Below are 19,329 nucleotides of genomic sequence, written 5' to 3'. Positions count from 1 at the left end.
ATTCAAAGACCACATACAACACAGGACACATAAAAATATGAATTTTGTGCCCATTGAGATTTATTTTGCACAAGATAATTTATACGCACTTTCTGTACAGTACAGATATAATACAAACAGGGACAAAAGTGAGAAATGACAAAATGAGAAAATATATAAAACAGTAAAAAATGCATTTGAAACTTTCTGAGCAAATGAACTATGAACTAACGCATGATCATATCACTCAATGCCTCTGAGGAGGAATCTCATCTATGGGAAGTAGGTTTATTGATGATGTCACTGATGATTTATTGCAGTCTAAGAGGCATTATTAGTTCATTCACACATCCATACACATTCTTACAATTTCACAATCATCTCATCCCCACACAAGAGTAGCTAAATGTCACTGCTTTAAGCTCTTCTCCCAGCTGAGTGTATAATACTGAGAAGGAATGATCAAACATTATGGTAACATCCTATTTGATAAGCTACCACTCCCTCAAAGCTAAATATGATAATATAAAATGACCCATTATGGACATGCATTCATTTCTTGGCTATCTGGCAACTTAGATATTACTGAAATTCCAAAAGAAGAAAAAATTGAATTTAAAAGTTTTTCTTGTATTCTTATTTCAGTGGAAGCGGTTGTGCTGTAGTTTAACTTGCTCAAGCAAAAAAAAAAAAAGATTGTGTGTAATTAAAGAGTAATTAGTCTTGAGATTATGAGGAAACAAAACAAGCTGGTAAAAATAATTCCAGTGATATTTTAAAGAATAATAAAATAAAAATACAAGTAGAATGGTGACGCATATTCCCTTTGCTTATACCAGTGTACAGAATGATGATTAGCTCAAGGTTGCATAAAGCCCGTTAAAAAAAAAAAAAGTAGAAGGCACAGTCCCCATATTAAAAATGTGGGTATACTGTATCACAACTAGTAAATATATAGCGATCTATTACTTAACAACATCAGAGCTATAGGTTAGTCAACATCTGTCCAGTTCTAGCAATCTGCAGCAGGATCCAAACTACACTTTGTCTTGAGTGCATATTACAGTGATGCTATTCACAACGTAGGTTATGCACTGAAAAGTGTATTACTGACCATCTGCAATCACTCTCAAACCTTGCTTAACTAGCGAAGAGTGCGCCTTCACCTGTCATTTTACGTTGTATCTAAACAATCCTCAAATGAAATTTACAGTGTCAAAGAAAAAAAAAAGAAATTTCATAGTAGAATTGCAGAGAAATATTATGTGTAAATGATGCAGCTAGCAACCAGCCTATGTTGACAACATTACTAGCAAAATCTATTAGCCATACCTTATCAACCATTGGTGTGATCTAATTAACTAATGAAATCTACTTTCACACTTGCACTTGAATGTCCAGGCTAGAGGCTTTCTATGTTTACCTGTAGCACTGTGGAATCACTTGCAAAACATCATGAGGAATTCTCAGAATTGCTGAGAATTAGTTTCCACAGCAAATAAGCAAAATTCTTAGTAGGGTAACATCCTCGAGGTGATTTTGTTTTTTTTTTGTTTTTTTTCCCAATCACACTTTTAGGCCCTCTTAGGCTTGCCAACAACATCATACAACCCAAAAATGTCAATGGCAGCCATTTTCTTTCTCCTCTTATAGGAGAAGGGCCCATTAAGCTGATAAAGGGGGACAGCAGACCGCTAGTAGAAGATGGGTGCAGATCTGTCATCGGTGAAGGTGGGCCGGAGGTAGACCTCCAGGGAACGGTCACTGTGGGGAGAGGAGGGGTGGGGCAAGGAACAGTGACAGTTAGCGTGAACAGAATACAAAGTGCAGACAGATACATGGTCAGCTATGCACCCCCACCCAAAGAAATCTGCCTTCCGAAAGTTACATTGCCTAATAGTTGCAGTATCTATCGTGAGTTTTAGCAAGCATGCAGTGAGACAACTCTGTAGTGCTGACTGTCGACATAAAATAAAGGAAAACAAAAAATAATTTAAAAAAACAAACAAAAACTTGTAAATAGGCATGCATGCAGGGTTAGTGTCTTATCTGGATGATACCATTATACAAAAACTAAAAATAAAAAAGCTTTTACAACCTAAGGCCTCCTGGACTGACAGAGCCAAATGCTGCCTCATCCATGGAGGCCAAAGGACAGAAAAGACCAGTGATTCCCAGCATCCTACTGCAGCCAGACAGCCAATGACAGCAGAGAGAACCAGACAGTAGGAGAGAGAAAGAGAAAAAGTGATTGGTTGGCTGAACGGCGATGGAGGCTGGTGACTTACGGAGGTCCTGTTCCCTCAGAACCGGGACAATTCTGGACCCAAACTGGAAGGTAAAGAGAACCTTTGGGTTTGAATGGCTCATCTCTCAGTTAGATCATGCATGGGTCACATTTCTTAAAGGAACTGGCACTGCTGGTTAGTCTGGTGTAAGATGAACATACTGTAGGTTGATAGTATTTACTGTAACTGAAATGAGGGATGGAAAACAGAAGTACACACTTCATGCTCAACATGCCATAGCTATATGCTCCTTTTCAAACTGCACACTACGCGAGGGGCATTTCTGTTTCTACGTAGGCCTAGTGGACATTTATTGCACATACTATAAGATCAACAGGCAGATATTTTGAAAGTGTCTGCTAAAATGTAACTTCTGTGTGCACTGTTTTCACTATCACCCAAATACAACTCAAACACAAGCCAGGAGAACACGTATATACAACCAAAAAGAAGGTGGTAAGCAGGCAGGCAGGATACAGACAATCCAAAGTGCACTCACAATACACATATACTAGACCACCATACACACACACAGACAATGCGCACAATTACACAGAGAGCAGGACGGATGCTGTGGGTGTTAACAGGGTTGGGGTCACTCAGAGACTGATGATACTGCATGTTCAGCACACAGGTGTGGCTTGGGATGATTCACATAAAAATGTCAGTTTGGAAAAAAATGAGAAAAAAAAAAAACTTTTGGCAAAAAAATCAATTCAGAACCATAACTGGGAAAAATGGGAAAATTTCAAATTAAACAAGATTGAAAAAGTCATATCACTGACAGAACAGATTTCTCGTCAGACCAAACTGTTTATTAATATATAGAGATATGTTTTATTTAGAATACCTTTGTAAAAAGTCACCATACATTCAAGGTCAATTTTTAGTATCACATTTCTGATATCCCTCCACAGCATGCATAAGATAAACACTTCAACTAATCAGTATTTTCTCTTTGTTTCTGCAAATATTTTTGTTTTTACAAGGACAATAACGAGTTTTTCAAAGAAAAGACCAAAAACTACATAGCCACTCAGGGTATACAATCTTAATTAACATTGAGAGCTCCAAAGTTGGTGGTTTTCTTTTAAACTAAACTAATTCACAGCTGTTGAGAATAGTCAACAAAGGTCGAGGAGGGTGCCCACTCCAACTGTAAAACAGCCAAAATTTTGATTCAGGAAAAGACAAAACGAAAGGTTTTTGGAGTAGGGCATCATTTCATTTCAAGTGACCATTCTGACAGTAAAGTCAGCTAGGAAGAGTGAAAAGTTTTTTTTTCTGCTGGGGGGATGGAAAGTGGTCACAGCCTGTTTCTTTAATTTATATGAAAACATTTTTTATTGGATACAGTGCAATTTGGTGGACTGAGGGAAACAATTGATAAATATATTCTGTAAGCTCAATTTGATGTAAATTTTGCTTCAGTTGCACATAAAGTATGTGTTTAATAGAAAAAAAGTAGCGAAGTAAGGCAAATATGACACACACCCTCTGGACGGAAAATCAAGTCTAGCACTGACACAAGGAAGCACAGCGCGACCTACAAAATCTCTCAGAACAAGAACATAGTAATCTGCTGCACAGCTTTACTGTGAACAAAGCTTTGAGCGTGTGTGTGTGTGTGTGTGTGTGTGTGTGTATGTGTGTGTGTGTGTGTGTGTGGGGGGACTCTGTAATACTGGGCCCACATGTGCTTAAAAAGGCCATTCAGCCAGTGGCTTTAGTACAACGACATTTAAGTCTTTTGGCACTTGTACAGTACATGAAAATGTCCTTTAGTTTGACAAAATGACACAACCATGTACATGCATGAAAGACAAGCAGTAGCAAAGGCAGTCTCTTGAGAGATTAGTCCGTGATGGCGGACTATGATCAGAGATAGAGAATTCAGAGTCCATATCGCTGCATGCCGAGCAGGTAGGCCCCGCTCTGGCTCTCCCTCTCAGCGCAATCCTCCACCCACCAACCGCTACTGTCCACACCGACACCACCAGCAGCAGCACCCAGGACGGACGGAAGGAGGAAAGGAGGGACCCGGGGAGGAAGAGAGGACAGAAAGGAGGGATGAAACTGGCCTCTTCCACTGGAGAAGGGGTGTGTGTGGAGGCAGAGGAGGAGGAGGAGAGGTGGAGATAAGTGGACAGGAGGGAGGCTAAGAGGAGGGGAAAGAGGAAGATGGGGAGGAAGAGGCCCCTGTGCTATCCGGAGCTGTCTGTGTCTGTCTGTATGTCTGTTCTCACACAGTCGAAATCAATTTGCCATCAGGACTGTCACTGTGGAACAAAGAGAGAAGGAAGCTTGCCAGGTCGGACACACTCAGAGAGAAATGGAGAAAGACAAGACAGGCACAAGGAGGCAGGGCTGAGTTTGGTATTAGTGTAGGAGGGGTCAAGGAATCTACTTCTTCCCACCTACAGCTACAAGTCCAAACACACCTGCCATGATCAGGAAGATTGGACTTCCAATTCCCTCATCAACACTCCCTATCCAGATTTGTACAGTGCTGGTTGGATATTATCATTCAAATCAAGCATTTTTAATCAATTTTTTGCCTTTAGAATTAAAATCTAGAGGTTGCCGTTGATGAGAAAATCAAAGTCATCTCCTTAGCAGGAGGGGTGTAATGTTAGATTAGCCTGTTAGGGTGGATACACCCTGCAGGACAGCGCTGTCTGAAAATACTGACCCAGATAAACACATTCAGAGCAGACAGAGTATGTAAAACGACTTTGCACTGGTGCCCAAAGCCCCAGGCTCACAAGCAGTGATGATCGAGATGAGGTCAGCATGATGTCTACTGTCACAACATGTATTCCACCAAACACCAACATGTGTGCACATACACTACATGCCATTTCTCTCCCTCTCTCACACACACAAACACACGCACGCACACACACACACACAAATATACAAAGATGTACTCCCTCATTGGACAGAAACAGACACAGCATAATCCCTCACCCTAACCTCAAACAACCCTACGGACTCAGCAAGGACTTGATAGGATTACGGCTAAAATATACTGTCCAAGAACACTCTGAGAGAATACTGACATTGCTAGACTGCTTTCATTATTTAAAAGAGCTATAAAAAAAAAGCAAAGCAAGCAAGAGCAAAGAAGAAAGGACAGAGAAGACACAAGAAATAAAAAGACCTATTCACACTGTACAACTATGATGTGGTGGGGATTTAGCACTGCAGGGAACTAAAATCCATTGCTTTACCTTAACTATACTCTTCATAAGTGTGGATGCCTCGTTTCAGAGGCTGTGTGGATCTGTAGTAGGTTTGCCTCAATGTTGACGAGACGCAGTAGTCTAAGTTTAGCGATTGCCTTGCTGTCTCTTATGTGCTACAGCATGTAATTGGTCAGGTGAAATGCCACTTAGTTAAGGTGACTTATAGGCTCTCGTGTTGTCTACCTATTAAGATAGCTCACTCTCCATTTCCTTTTCAGTTTAGACAAACTACTTTATTCAGACAGTAGCACCAGTCATACCAGTCATTACTCAGAAGACTAGGTAGAAAAAGGACTTACCTTGTGGCAAAGCGACTGTCATAATCCTCAATGGCAGGCTGAAAAGATCAAAAGCAATATTTTTTTTAATTTCTGTTTGTGTGCTCATAGACCTAGAATTCAACTAGGAACCTGTCATACTAAGATATGAACACTAGGTGGCAGCAGGATCTGAGCAAAAGTCTCCTTTTCAGCTACTGCAGGATTACTCATATCCCATTGTGCTATACACAATGAACCAGGTGGGGGTTATACATTAACTGAATTAGTGTAGCAAGTGTAAAGATTCCATTATCCGCTGATACTACCTGTGTCAGATTGTACCTACCTGTGTGGTAAAGCCTGCCATGCTGTAGGGGCGTGGGCGGGTCTGCGCTAGGCTCTGTGCCAGCAGGCGGGCGGTCAGGCCGTAGTCCGGCATGGGCAGGGACATGTCACTCTCCAGCAAGTTCCCTGTGCTGCTGCTCTTCCCGTGGTGCAGACTGGGGAGGGAAGAAAACACGAGTCACAGACTTGGACACAGACTCATTACTGCTCATTAAAGACCCCATGAAATGTTGGGGCGGGACAACATCGCTGACATTACAGTGAGGGATCATTCAAAAGTGTAAATCAACGGAATATGAGTCAGGGAGAAAAAGGCAGGTTTACTTGATGGGAGGGGCGGTGGGGGGCGGGATCGGTCAAAAATCTGTGATGTTTTATTGGTTGGAATTTCTATTTACGCCTACTAGTGCAGAATGAGGTCATCATTAAAGACTCAGTTTTGACACTGTATGTTTGAGGACGGCGACATACTTCACTTTGAGCTTCTCGTTGTCACTTTCGGGCAGCACACGTGTGTAGGAGAACGGGAACCAGCCACGCCTGAAAAAGAAGATCCTGTTAGCCTTATACTCTACATACACTATCGCTCCATGTGGGACAAGAAGTAATTAGCTCATAGAATGACACGGGACGGATGCAGGCAAAATAGAATAAATGAATAAATAAATAACGGGCACTTACATCTTGTTCTTCTCGTTCTCCCCGTAGTGCCAGCCGTCGCGGGCTTCAGGCACTAGCAGGGTGATCACGTCTCCCTCGGAGAAGCTGAGCAGGGTGCCGTTGTCACCCGCAGCATGGGAGAAGATGGCCTGGACGCGGGAGCGCCCGTTCCTCTCAAGTCCTGCTGCCATGGAACTGGACCGGGGCAGGGTCCGTGTCTCTCCTGAGGGGTTTGCAGAAACAGTCAGTGGCATAAAAAAAGTACCATCGTCACGAATGCTGTGTGTGTGAGACTACATAAACATAACATTTATGTCTCATTAAGTAAAGTCAGTAGCCGGGGAGACGTTCTAAATTTAGCTTTAATTCTTAAAGGTGCTGCGCGTAGCATTTTAAACATCATTATATCATTGTCAGATGAACTGTGATATCATTTGTATAATTACTAAACAAATGAGACCATCATCAAGACAATTTTTTTTCCTGAGTGCCACTGCTACATACACATAAAATCCTGGCGGTGCTCGGATGCCTTACCCACGGGGTTCTTATTCTTGGCGGGGGCAGGCCGGCGGACAGGCAGGGTGTTGGAGTAGACCTCGCTGACCTGTCTCTGGGGCTGGGCCTGGGCCTGGGGCTGGCCCTGGGTCTGAGGAGACGAGGGCCTGACCTGGGACACAGACACACCCCCTCCATCCGTCCAGTACTCCTCCCCGTGGGCGCCTGTCGTTCCGTTGACCATGGACATGCCATCTGGTCCCATCAGCCTCTGGAAGACACAAGAGGACATATGAATATGGACTCAAGAATAAATATGCAAACTTATATATAATATTATCCTAATATACTAATATCCCATCCCGTAGAATATTAGCAATGGCTTCATGATGTATGAAGAATAAATGCAGATATACTGTATCTCTCTCTCTCAATAAAAATATTAACTATGACTTCAGAGCTGACTTTGGGGAAATTACTTTCAGGGAGAGTTCATCTCCTAAGTCTCGACTGTCAGCTGCTGCCCAGCATGAACTGCAGCTCATTAATTTAAGTGTCATCTTTAAAGCGAGGATAGAGAGATGTTTGTTTGATTTGCTTCTCTACAGAGGGCCAAAGGTATATGAGCTGACAGTATGATAGGTTCATTAGCTCCTTCACAGCGGTACCACTGAGGAAAATGTAGTGAAGTAATTCCAGTAAACTAATCCCAGTTCTCTTCAGAGAGAGAAGAGGAAGAATTTCTGAATTAAACACTATGATGTTTATGTCTGTGTGGCGTCATATCCCAGACTTCAACTACAGTACATCAAAACTAAAACTCAAGTTTTTGTTCAGGCTCCAAATTAGTTTCCACTAAGTCAGCTGATAGTCTTCCCCTGGTCCATATAAAAGATATTTTGAAAAGATATAGAAAATAAGTAAAAAGAAGACAACTAAAAGAGAAAACAATTACCAAAATAACATAACACAAAACAAACAAAAATAACTCTAAGAACAAAACAAATGTCTACCATTGGATCTACTTATTCCTACCATTTATTACTGTCTACCAAGGAATTTCAAGACTCCAACCAGCCCGTCTTCCATTACCCCACCACTCACCGCCTGGTGTCCCAGGCCACTGCCCATGAAGACAGCCAGCTCTGGGGGTACCGGGAGAGGCTGGGCCCCCGGGATGGGGTCCGAGATGACCAGGTTGGATTTGGAGGTGTGCAGGGGGCTGGTGCCCCCGAGGGTGCTCCCTAGAGATCCCATCTGCTGGGCCAGCAGCATGGCCCTCTCTGGCAGCTTGTTGGGGTCCGAGCAGGCCTGCTGCCATACTGGGATCTTTTGGGTCAGCAGGTCCTTACCCTGGAAGGAAGGGAGGGAGGAAGGAAAGAATTGAATTTTGAAAAGCTAATTTATTGACCTCTTCATCTTACAAACCTGTTCAGAAACCAATGCATGAGTCAGGGTAAGCAGAATTTAGATTGCGCTACCTCCACCCATAAACAGAAGAAAAAAAACAAAAACACAACCAAAAGCAAGAAAAAGGTCATACATTCAAAAAGGAAAGAAAGAAAGAAAGAGGAAGAAAGTAAGTAAGTAAGTAAGTAAGTAAGTAAGTAAGTAAGTAAGTAAGTAAGTAAGTAAGTAAGTAAGTAAGTAAGAAAGAAAGACAGAAAGAAAGAAAGAAAGAAAGAAAGAACAAAAGAAATGGGAGGAAGGAAGGAGGTAAAACACACACACACACACACACACACACACACACACACAAAAAGAGAGGTGGGAGAGCCTTCAGTCAAGATATTTAATAACAGTAGTAACTCTAGCCTATAATAAGGAAATATCATCATAAATTAGACTTCTAAAACAAACACATCCACAGCATTTTCTACAGTATTTTGGTATCTCAATTACTGATATAAGTGCAACATGACAAGAACATCTAAAATGCTCAGCTATTCCCTTGAAGCCTTCTCTGATATATCTTCCATTCCCTCCCCGTTCTCTCAGCTCCATTCAGTCCACAGAGCTTTTCCCTGCACTTCACCTTGTGCAGCTATGTAACGTGCTGAGTGGGCGAGTCGGAGGGACAGACTACAGTACGGACCAGCCGCCCACTGCAGCCACTCACAGCCTCTGGACACAGTCGTTCCCTCTACCACTATAGCTGTAGAGCTTAATGGACGGACATAAAAGCACACGTATGTACGTGTGCACGCACATACACACAGGGTATCGCTGTTTGTCTCTGCCTCTCTTTCTCTCCATATACTGTATATATATTATCGCACACACACACACTCACACACTACACACAGAGGAACACACACAATCTATGTGTCTCAGTTTACTCAAGGTGAACTCTTCCCACGCACGCCCCCAAACTGATTAAGGACTGGACTCCATGTTGAAACACATATATGCACACCACACACACACACACACACACACACACACACCATCCTCCCCTAGCCACATCTTCAGGCTCGCAGTGCTCTCCCATCAGTAATCCCTGGAGACTGATGTACTCCATTACCCAAGAATATACTATCAAATAAGCATTCATACATAAACGTAATACACACACACACACACACACACACACACACCAACAAGCATTTTCTAGAGGCGAAAACAAATCATCATCCATTCCATCATCACATCTTTTTTTTTTTACCCATTGACCAGTTCCTGCTGCATTTTGATGACACGACAGAGGGGAATATCTGTTTTAACTTATTTGCTTTTCATGTCAAAGATCAGCAGCAATATGAAAATAACAAGGAAGTATTGTCAATTTCGAGCGAGCCAGTTCTCTACAGAAAAGGGTGGCGAGACACTCGAAGGTGCGATGATGGATTACAGCTCCAGATATGCCTGTCAGCAGGGCATTGTCTAGAGTCTTGATGAATTTTTAAAATGAACAGGCCCCTGTGAGCGGTCAAAGTTAATGCGACTTTGAATTATATATCTCCCAATATGCTCTATGCACTGAGCAATGGTCTAGGTGAGTTTGAAATGAGACAAAGATGACAGACGGGCAAAATAGCCAACTCTGCTACTTTTCTTGGAGCATGAACATTTGGCCAGCCTCAGCACAACTGTCCAAAGAGGATGAATAAAGTTTTAAAAAATCTTATTAAAATCTAAAGTTTTAATAAATCTAATCTAACACTATCCATAACTTCTTCAAATATCCCTCTTTGAACATAACATATGCAAATGTGTTTATGATGCCACGTCCAAAGACAAAACAGACTCAAGGTAAATTCCATTACTAACTGAGGCACTACTGCAAAGAAGTACTTGATAGTGAAACAACAAATCATTAAGGAAATGCTAATACTGAGCATGAAGTGGTATCTGTGGGGTTGCCTTTACTGCAGTGACAAAGTGATCTGAACAGTCTCCTCCTGCTTGATTACTGGTTTGAACCATTACTTCCTCTGACAAAGCTCAGCAGCCCACAGTAAATATCTCCCTCTAACTGTGCTCACGTCTCTCTTCTTTGTTTTGAGAGAGCATGTCTCATTGTTTCACCCGTCTTCTTGGTGGCGAGGTCTCTCTCAGCCTTACCTTCCCATGGTAGGCGCTGTTGTTCTTGGCCACGGCACACTGGCGGTCCACCAGGAAGCAGTACCTGCGGCGCTCCTCGGACAAGGCTGTCTTGTATCCCTCAGCGATGAAAGTGTCCAGTTCACTCTGCTTACTGCTGATGGTCTCCACAAACTGCAGGGGGAAACACATGGTGACAGGTGGACATGAGTAGAAGTCACTATTAGGCCCATTTCCAATAAACACATTATCTCACATCTTGGATAAAATAATCCTAAATCAACTGTAAATGAAACTGAAAATGTGTGCGTGTGTGCAAAATACATTTTTGTATTGCATACTATCATATTCGGATATATTGTTAGAGACACTAGATGTTACTGTTGAGTCAGAGAAAGGTTCTTTTATTGGTGGGCTACACTTTTGTTTATAGACTAGAAGATGCCTTTCTGACCAAGGTGTATCATTCCATAGCTAGGGAACAAATGCCAGTGAAAAGGGAATGGGGCCAAGCAGCAAGCTAGCACCAAAGCTCTTTTTCCAATAACACCCTGCTTCACATTCATACAGTTACACACATTCACACCTGGGAGCTGCCCAGCACAGCCGCAGTGTGCTGCTGATCATTGCACCGCTCCACTGGAACAATTAGGGGTTAAGTGCACCTTGGCAGTAATTGTTGAGGAAGGAGACAGTCTTACTCCATATCTTTCCCTGTGCAGAGTTTCCTAGCCGAGTAAAACCAAGGCAAGGCAATTATGACTGAAGACCCCACAGTGTGGAGGAGGAACTGCTCACAAAAGCCCAACTAAACGAATCCGTTTTACATCTGGATGTGGACAAAAAAACCCAGTAAGAACTGACTAGCACCTCTTTTTGTAACGCAAAAGTAATGTAACGAGTAGTGTAACAAATTACTTTCTACAGGGAGTAAATAAGTAAAGTAATGCATTACTTTTTTTTTTTTTTTTTAAAGTAACGAGTAATGTGTAATACATTAAATTTTTTGAGTAACATCCCCAACACTGCCCATAGTTCCCATTGCATACCTTTGATGACATGATGTAGGGGAATATCTGTTTTAACTCAAAAGGTTATTTGGTCACAAATCACCTCTTGAACTGGGAAATGTCAGTGCTTACTGAGCTCACTGAAGATACTTACCAATACACACACACAAAATGGTCAGTAACAGTGGTGAAAAGCTACAGGGAGTCTGTTATTTTGAAGAGGAAATGACATTTAGGTGTGTGTGTGTATGTGTGTGTGCATACTCATCCCATGCAGCATAATTAATGAGAGTGCAGCTGATTTGCATGTTAGTGGTGCTTGATGTCTGTTTTTTTTTTTAGTCCAGCTTCTCATGTCTTAAACACTTAAACATCTTCAGATAGGAGTGACCTGGAATGGAGGTGTTATATTTACTTGCAATGATTATTACATTGAATCTTGTTATGGGGTATATTGTTCCCATACAACCTGACTCCAATACACATACATTTATTTTGGTATTACAATAAAGCTGGCCTGTCATGAGTAATCACCAAATACGCTCTGTTCTGACGGCTAATGTTGATAAAGACTGACACTGAGAGATCCTGCTATATTACTAGGAAATGGTGAAGATAAACATTTGAGTTTATAGATGGATTTGTCATTTTTTCTGTCATTTCAGTATCTTGGACGAGGGGGAAAATGGACATGGCCATGTTGTTTATTTCTTTGTGTCATGGTATAATAAATTCTTCCTTGAGTTGAGTGCTCTCAAATCATGGCAGCAGATTTTAGAAGGTCACATTCTGTTCCCAAACCCACTGTAATGGGAGAGCGATCTTAAGAGACTCCAGTAAAGTTTGTAAACTTCAAGTTCCTCTCTGCAGCCTACTGTAAATACCTGTCAAAGTCTATAGGTCCCACCAGACAGAGCAGATGCATTTCATTTAGTAACCAGCAGAGCACACCATTTCCCCACTGCCGACAGCCACATCTCCTGAGCGGCTAAATGATACTGAACACAAACATTTTGAGGAATGGTATTTTGCCTTAATGTACTGAGCGCTGGAAGAAATCCACCTACACCATTAGACAAATCCTCTGAGCCAAGTTGTCAAAGCAAGCGAGGGAAAGATGAAAGGATGACGAACGCATTTTTCTCCGAGAGCGGCATGACCTTGTTCCGTTCTTTCTGTACAACTTAAGCTCAAATTAAACACTTTCAAACTGCCTCAATTAGTTCCTTTAGTTCTTTCCAGGCACAGCGTTCAGTTAGGGGCCGGAGCCTTGCTTCAACAAGGTGCGTTGTGAAGGGAGGAACATTTCAATGAGCAAAGCAATGCTAGATGTGACACTGGAGCCAAGTTGAGATTTCTATTTTTTCCCCCCTGTCTTTCCCCTGTCTTTCTCTCTCCTATGAAAAAGTTAAAGATAGAGATTTTGTTTTGGTATGAGTCATACTCCATACTGCAGAGAGAGAAAAGAGAAAGGGGGGAGAGGGAGGGAGAAATATACCACAGTGAGCAAACGCTTTGCAGACCAATACACTCACACCGCTGGACACTGCAGCCAATACTGTTGTGAATGGGTCCTCGAACACATCAAGGAAGCCACATAACATCCAATTAAAAGATCGCCACCAACCTGGCTGCCCTCTCCCTCTCCCTCTCTCTCTCTCTCTCTCTCTCTCTTTTGGAGTGACCCTGGCGTTTGCTCCAGCCTGTGACTCACTGTCTGTCGACCTATCTAAGACTTCTAAGCGGAGCTAATAGGAGCTGCTCAACCAGTCTGTCCTCTCCTCTTGTCAAATCCGCACGGCCCAATTCTCACACCATTCAAAAGGTCACCAACGTAACCTAAGACAATTGAGGTTGTGGGAAAAGCCCAGGCGGTCACTAGCCACCATTATATCAGAATTACCTCGGGTTACATCATAGCTAGAATGACACTGAAAAGGGAAACTCGTTTTGCCAGCAGGTTTATGAATAAATAAATGGAAACCTTCTACACATCTATACAGTTTTCAGTTAGCTGCTGCTGCCAGCACTCTACAGTAAACACGGACTTTAACTGATCAGCATTACCGCGTCTCTGCGTGTGCTTCCCCCTATGCTGCTGTATTTGGGACAACATCCCACTACACCGGTAGTGTAATATCATAACCATTGACTGTGTGAAGTTCTGCTCGCTGCTGCACTGTACACTAATAGAGTTTCGGGTAATTAAAAGTGCCGGGGAAGGGAAGGAGGGATTCGCACTCTTTAGAAGGCGAAGCGGAGGACTCACAATAACAAAGCTGTTTATATTCGTTTTCATTCCTGTGGGGATTCAACAGCATTTCCCCGCACAGTCGAGGAGAGCTGCTTAGGTCTGCTCTTCTGTTCCTTCATCATCAGCACTCTTTGAATACAGAAAAATGGATCATAATGCTCCGGGGCACGGCAGTGGAGCACCTACACTACCTGCTGCAATCTGCTGTGGGATACGACATCAGCTACAAACACAACTCTGCGTGTGCGTGTGCATGTGTGTATTTGTGTGTTTATCTATGCATCTCTACTGCATCCACACATCAACAATGAGTTCATCAACATCTCCATGAGCGCCGTTGCTTTTCTCAAATTTCACACAATTGCATCAAACTGAATAAAACTCGCGCTTATCAAAAACTTCATGACATTTATTCTGAACCCTGAACTAGATATTTGATGAAGGCTCCCTATTCTTCTTCTCTCTCTCTCTCTCAGTCTGGGCCGTCATTATCTGGCTGTGCGGTGCTAGGGAGTTTATCTAGATGAAACCCCTTCCTACGGTACCTTTGTCCACTCCACTGAACTACATAATGAGCTAATTAGCATTTTGGCAGGGGCTTTGCCCATTGATGAGATCACACACTGAGTGTCTGAAGGCAAGGGAGGACAGGGAGGAGAAGAAAGAGAGAGAGAAACAGAGAGAGAGAGAGAGGAGGGAGAGACAACAGGGAAAAGAGTGTGTGAGAGAGAGAGAGAGAGGAGGTGACAGAGAGGAAGACAGAGACCGAGAGCGAGAGAGACAGCGATGAAATGAAGGGAATGCAGCCGCCATCTGTGTCTGCTGCCAGACTGCGCTCAGACATCCTTTACTTTTTAATGAAAAGAGAGAGAAGATAAAAAAGAAAACCTAGTGGCTCTCATCTACCAACATAACAGAGATGCTGGCGCCGGAGGGAGGAGGGATAAGCGTTGGACTTGTCCAGAAGCAAAATCTTAACAGGTTTTACAAGTATTTCCTCGACTACCTCCCAATATGCACGAGCACCCATAAAATACACACATGGGTTACTTGCTTATATCCTTATTGCTACATGTGTAGCCCGTCACTATCTAAGCCTCATGGTTCGTCACCATCTAAGCCCATCTAGGTTGGTGGTTGTCAGTATGAAGCGCGGGTCTTGTGGGAGTGCAGGGCTCTCTCCTTCTCTCGGTGCCGTCCTCCCCAGGGGTCTCCAGCACAAATGAGTTGACTTTTCTCTCACACGCCCACAGCCGCGATATGATCAGTGAAAGTGAGCAGGCTGAAAACGAGAAAGGGAGATTGCTTTTTCGTTTTCCCCGCTAACATACAGTACGTTATACGAGTCCAGGGCCTGATGAGCTGGTCTCTCTCTGTGCAGATGGGCTGAACTCATCAGTCATACAGGCTCAGAGTTACAGTGCAGGGTAAAACACCCCCATACACCCCGCCCCCTCCCCTACGGCAAATAAACTGTGCAATATGATCCATGCAATATGATCCGTACAATATGGACAATGTGTTACTGATCTGGTATCTGACTGTTTACATGATACTGAGTTTACCAAGTTTTGACGTAACTGCTCTTAGGTTCTTAAATTGACAATACACTTTTCCCACTGTGTTTTTGCACTCAGTTTTTATTTATTTAATTTGATTTACTTGTTTATTATTGTTTAGTTTGTTATGCATCAAACTCAGGGAGCTGTGAACGCATTTTCGTTCTCCTTGTACAATGACAATAAAAAGGAAATCTTGAAGTCTTTATGTCTTTTGCACATAAACTCCTACTCATTTGCAATTGAGGATTCCTGCATTCCTGCTTTTTGATGTTCCTCATCAAGCCTATGGTTAATGTCACATACTTGAAATCTAAGAGAGGTCTGATTATCCAACACATGAAGCAGTCTGCAGACAGACGGGTACATGCAGCAACACGCCACCCTCATCTGTTCTTCTCTTCTCCTACGGAAAGAGACTCACTCAAACACCCCAAAGCCCTGCTCCATGCAAAACTGAGACTGCTGCACACACTACTGACTGAGACGCAGGAAGATGACACTTCAAACAGCATCAGCGCCATCCCATGGCGCCCGTGACACAGTGGAACAAACACAATATGACACAGGGGTCAGATCAATCTAACACTGCCACACCATCCCAGACAAGAAAGCAAAGAGGAATGTGTGTGTGTGTGTGTGTGTGTGTGTGTGTGTGTGTGTAAAATCAGAGCCCTGGTGCTTTTTTTCTTCAGCTTGTGGCAGCGGGATAAGGGCCAGGTTTTCATGCCCAGTGAACTCTACAAAACCCTGAATCCCTGAGCGGCAGTAGGACCATGTTCCCGGTCCAGCTATCGATCTTCTACAACGATTCTGTCACGGCCGGCCACACCTCACAGCAAGATCAACAGCGGCTCAGTAATTACCGTACAAGCCTTGACCTGTTAGCTTAAGTGATCTTTTTGTCTCCAGGCCTCCGGGCATCCAGACTTCTGGCCTCCCATCCATCCCAGCACGGGAAAAGCAGTCACAGCCAGGCCAGAGACGACACCTGGCCACGTTTCCTGTCTCATTTTTCTTGTATCTTTGACAGTAACATAGGCTCCAAAACGAGACAAATAAATGTCTTGAGAACAATGCCATAGTGGAAACTGGGCCTCCAAACAGCAGGAGGTTAACACTGAGATAGTGTGACTTTTTGCAGGCATGTGTGTGTGTCTTCGTGCGTGCTGTATGTGTGTGTGTGTATCTAAGCTTGGCAAGGAGGTACAGCTCATACCCAAGCCTCCATTATTTGCCTTCCCACTCAGAGCACATCGTCGCCACTGTGTCCACCCCCATTCTTGCTGTTTTGTGCATTCAATCTACTTTATGAAGAATAAGCTCATTATTCCGCAGCAAGACTCATAACTCTCCAATCCAATAGTTGCCCGCATGCAAAAATGGTTCTATTAAAACTGAGTGCAGCAGTGATTCTCACTGGCTTATCAGCGTACACATTTTCTCCATGTTGTTTTGGTGATTTGGTCTTTTTTTATTTTTTTCTCATTTTGATTCAGATTGTGCGTTCTTCTGTTGCTCTGTACAGCATTTAATAAACTTGTTCTGTTTAATAAGTGTATAATGGTAGGCAATGCTCAAACGAGGGCTTTTAAGTGGCATTTACAACCATTTGGTGTGCTTTTCATTTCTGGGTCTTGCCAAAGTGTGCCACAGCTCTGGAATAGCTGAGAACCACTGAGAGATTCACTGTCAATTTCAGAGACATTCAGCAGATTGAACCGACTATCATGAGAGAAAATTGCTGTTAATTTCCAGGAAGAAAACACTCCAAACACCAAGAAGCCGTTCTGCTGACCCCACGTCTCGCTGTAGCGTCCTTCACTATGGCAGAGCCATACAGAATATTACATACAAAATAATGAATCTGTCCAAATGAACTCCTTCTGAAAGAATATTCCAAATTAACTGAGAGCTACATAATGTGATCTGAAACGATGTGTGTTACATGCACCCAAGCATGTAGTCAGAATAAATGTTGAGAAGAATGCTTTAGACTTTACTCCTTCAGTTATTCCAAGTGGACGAATATGTGCAGAAAGAATATTGTGAATTTTAGCCAAAGAAAGTAGTCTGTTTAGGCATTTACCTGGCTTTTAGCAGCTACCATTGAACATCTGAATGGATTTATTCAAGTTTTATACCACCGCCTTTCATACAGAACAAAATTTCATTCTAAACGGACTACTTAATTCCATTATTTTTGGTGGTTATGTGAAGCATTTTTATTCTGCCTGTTCTGGTGTTCTGATTACTGAGGGAGTATTAGGCTCTGTGTCAAAAACCCAGGCAGTGGCTCACCTGCATCTCCTTCTCTCCGTACTTGGAGGGGTTCTTGCTGCCCTGGCTCTTCCTGCGCAGTTTCTTCAGCTCGGCCTGGCACTTCTCCAGACTCTCCCCTTTGCTCTTGTGTTCCATCTGGTATTTCTTCAGTGCAGCCTGTGTGGGGCGATAGAAAACGCACAGAGAAAAAAAATGACACCTCTCATAGAACCACAAAGTAAAAAACCCCCCCAAGAGAAAGAGGCAGAGAGGTAGAAGAAGTCTCGCCCAGCTCAAATTTCCGGAAGCCACAAATATCATCTTGAAATGCAGTGGACCAGTTCGCTCTCAATGCATTTGCAAAAAGTTGCGACATACGGCCTTCTGTTGTAGATATCTTCTGTTAAAAACATATGTGGTTTACTTTAACCAAATTAGACACCATACGGAAGTATTATTAACATCCAGTGTGATGATTGTTTCAGGGCTGTACCAGCTCAGTTACTATGGTAACAGCGTTTGGTGTGACAATGCTAATGCCATCTCTGTGTGAGGCAAAATTGATGGAGAGCACATGCACCCACATTTTTGCAGGCAGTAAGATAGGGTAATTTTTAACTGCTGAGTGATTTATCAACTTAAACATAGATGATCTTTGGCTAGAAGGGAGCAGAGGTGGAGCCATTGATGTCACTGGAGAACTAAGGGTATGGCACAGGTTTGAGCCGGACTGGACATCTCAGAGCACCCTTCCAATTTCGATGAACAATGTTAAATTCCCTCAATCATTGACTGACGAAGGTTTAAATTTCACTTTTCTCTACTGTCGATTAATTGGTCAATGTTTTTCCACACAAAATGGGTGAAACATGCCACTGCATATGTGTTGTCCTTGTAACCCAATAACAGTAAATGACTCATCCTCTCATTTCCTCCTCATCCTTGCGTTAAGGCAGTGGCACCAATATGGGCCGCTGTGCTATTCATATCTGCAATTTAATTCCCAGAGACTGAGAATCCCCAGTGGGAAAGCCCCAGCGCATAGATTCTAGTGATGGTGAGAGAAGACACAATGAAGTCTTGTGAAAAGTTTGGCTTTAGTTTGCAGGGTCACATTAGGCAAAAACATCTAATATCCTTAGCATCAATCTCATTGAGTTGGTATGTTCCCCCTAATTAACACACCAAAAGCCTGTGGACGTTTTTGCCAGTTCCCATATCCACGGCTCTCAATCACAGGCTACTGTTGAAGACATATCATTAGTGTGATTAATTGGGATTTGAAACAGTGTGGACCTTAGATGAACTTTGGTGCACTTGGGAGAATGTGACCTTTGCCTCTAAATGGTGATCTACTGTATGAGAAATGGTCCTCTCCATTGGTAATCTATGTGCAGTTTGGCCATTACAGCCACTTTGCATT

The 19,329-nt window shown here is 42.9% G+C and overlaps 1 protein-coding gene across 3 annotated transcripts in view; it reads right to left on the bottom strand.

Moving 5' to 3' along the window:
- Nucleotides 1-38: 38 nt before the first annotated feature.
- The window catches only part of LOC139640430 (BAR/IMD domain-containing adapter protein 2-like), a 21,692-nt gene continuing 2,401 nt past the window's right edge, over nucleotides 39-19,329 (bottom strand). The window contains exons 3-12 of one of the 3 annotated variants that reach the window (XM_071514627.1): nucleotides 17,946-18,083; nucleotides 10,843-10,995; nucleotides 8,383-8,631; nucleotides 7,318-7,549; nucleotides 6,802-7,003; nucleotides 6,592-6,660; nucleotides 6,122-6,275; nucleotides 5,815-5,852; nucleotides 2,268-2,310; nucleotides 39-1,743 (exon numbers count right to left, since the gene is read on the bottom strand). In XM_071514627.1, coding sequence (XP_071370728.1) covers nucleotides 2,283-2,310; nucleotides 5,815-5,852; nucleotides 6,122-6,275; nucleotides 6,592-6,660; nucleotides 6,802-7,003; nucleotides 7,318-7,549; nucleotides 8,383-8,631; nucleotides 10,843-10,995; nucleotides 17,946-18,083 — 1,263 coding nt within the window. In that variant the 3' untranslated portion in view covers nucleotides 39-1,743; nucleotides 2,268-2,282. Of the gene's footprint in view, nucleotides 1,744-2,267; nucleotides 2,311-3,940; nucleotides 4,246-5,814; nucleotides 5,853-6,121; nucleotides 6,276-6,591; nucleotides 6,661-6,801; nucleotides 7,004-7,317; nucleotides 7,550-8,382; nucleotides 8,632-10,842; nucleotides 10,996-17,945; nucleotides 18,084-19,329 lie in introns of those variants that run through there. The other 2 variants (XM_071514626.1, XM_071514628.1) reach the window with 2 other exon arrangements.

Source organism: Centroberyx affinis, unplaced genomic scaffold, assembly GCF_046629955.1.
Source record: "Centroberyx affinis isolate AG114_WGS23_722 - 3 ecotype Tasmania unplaced genomic scaffold, CSIRO-AGI_Caff_v1 ptg009440l_1, whole genome shotgun sequence".
NCBI classification, from domain to species: Eukaryota; Metazoa; Chordata; class Actinopteri; order Beryciformes; family Berycidae; genus Centroberyx; species Centroberyx affinis.
The sequence above is the reverse complement of the archived record's forward strand: the minus strand, read 5'-3'. Positions and strand labels throughout refer to the sequence as shown.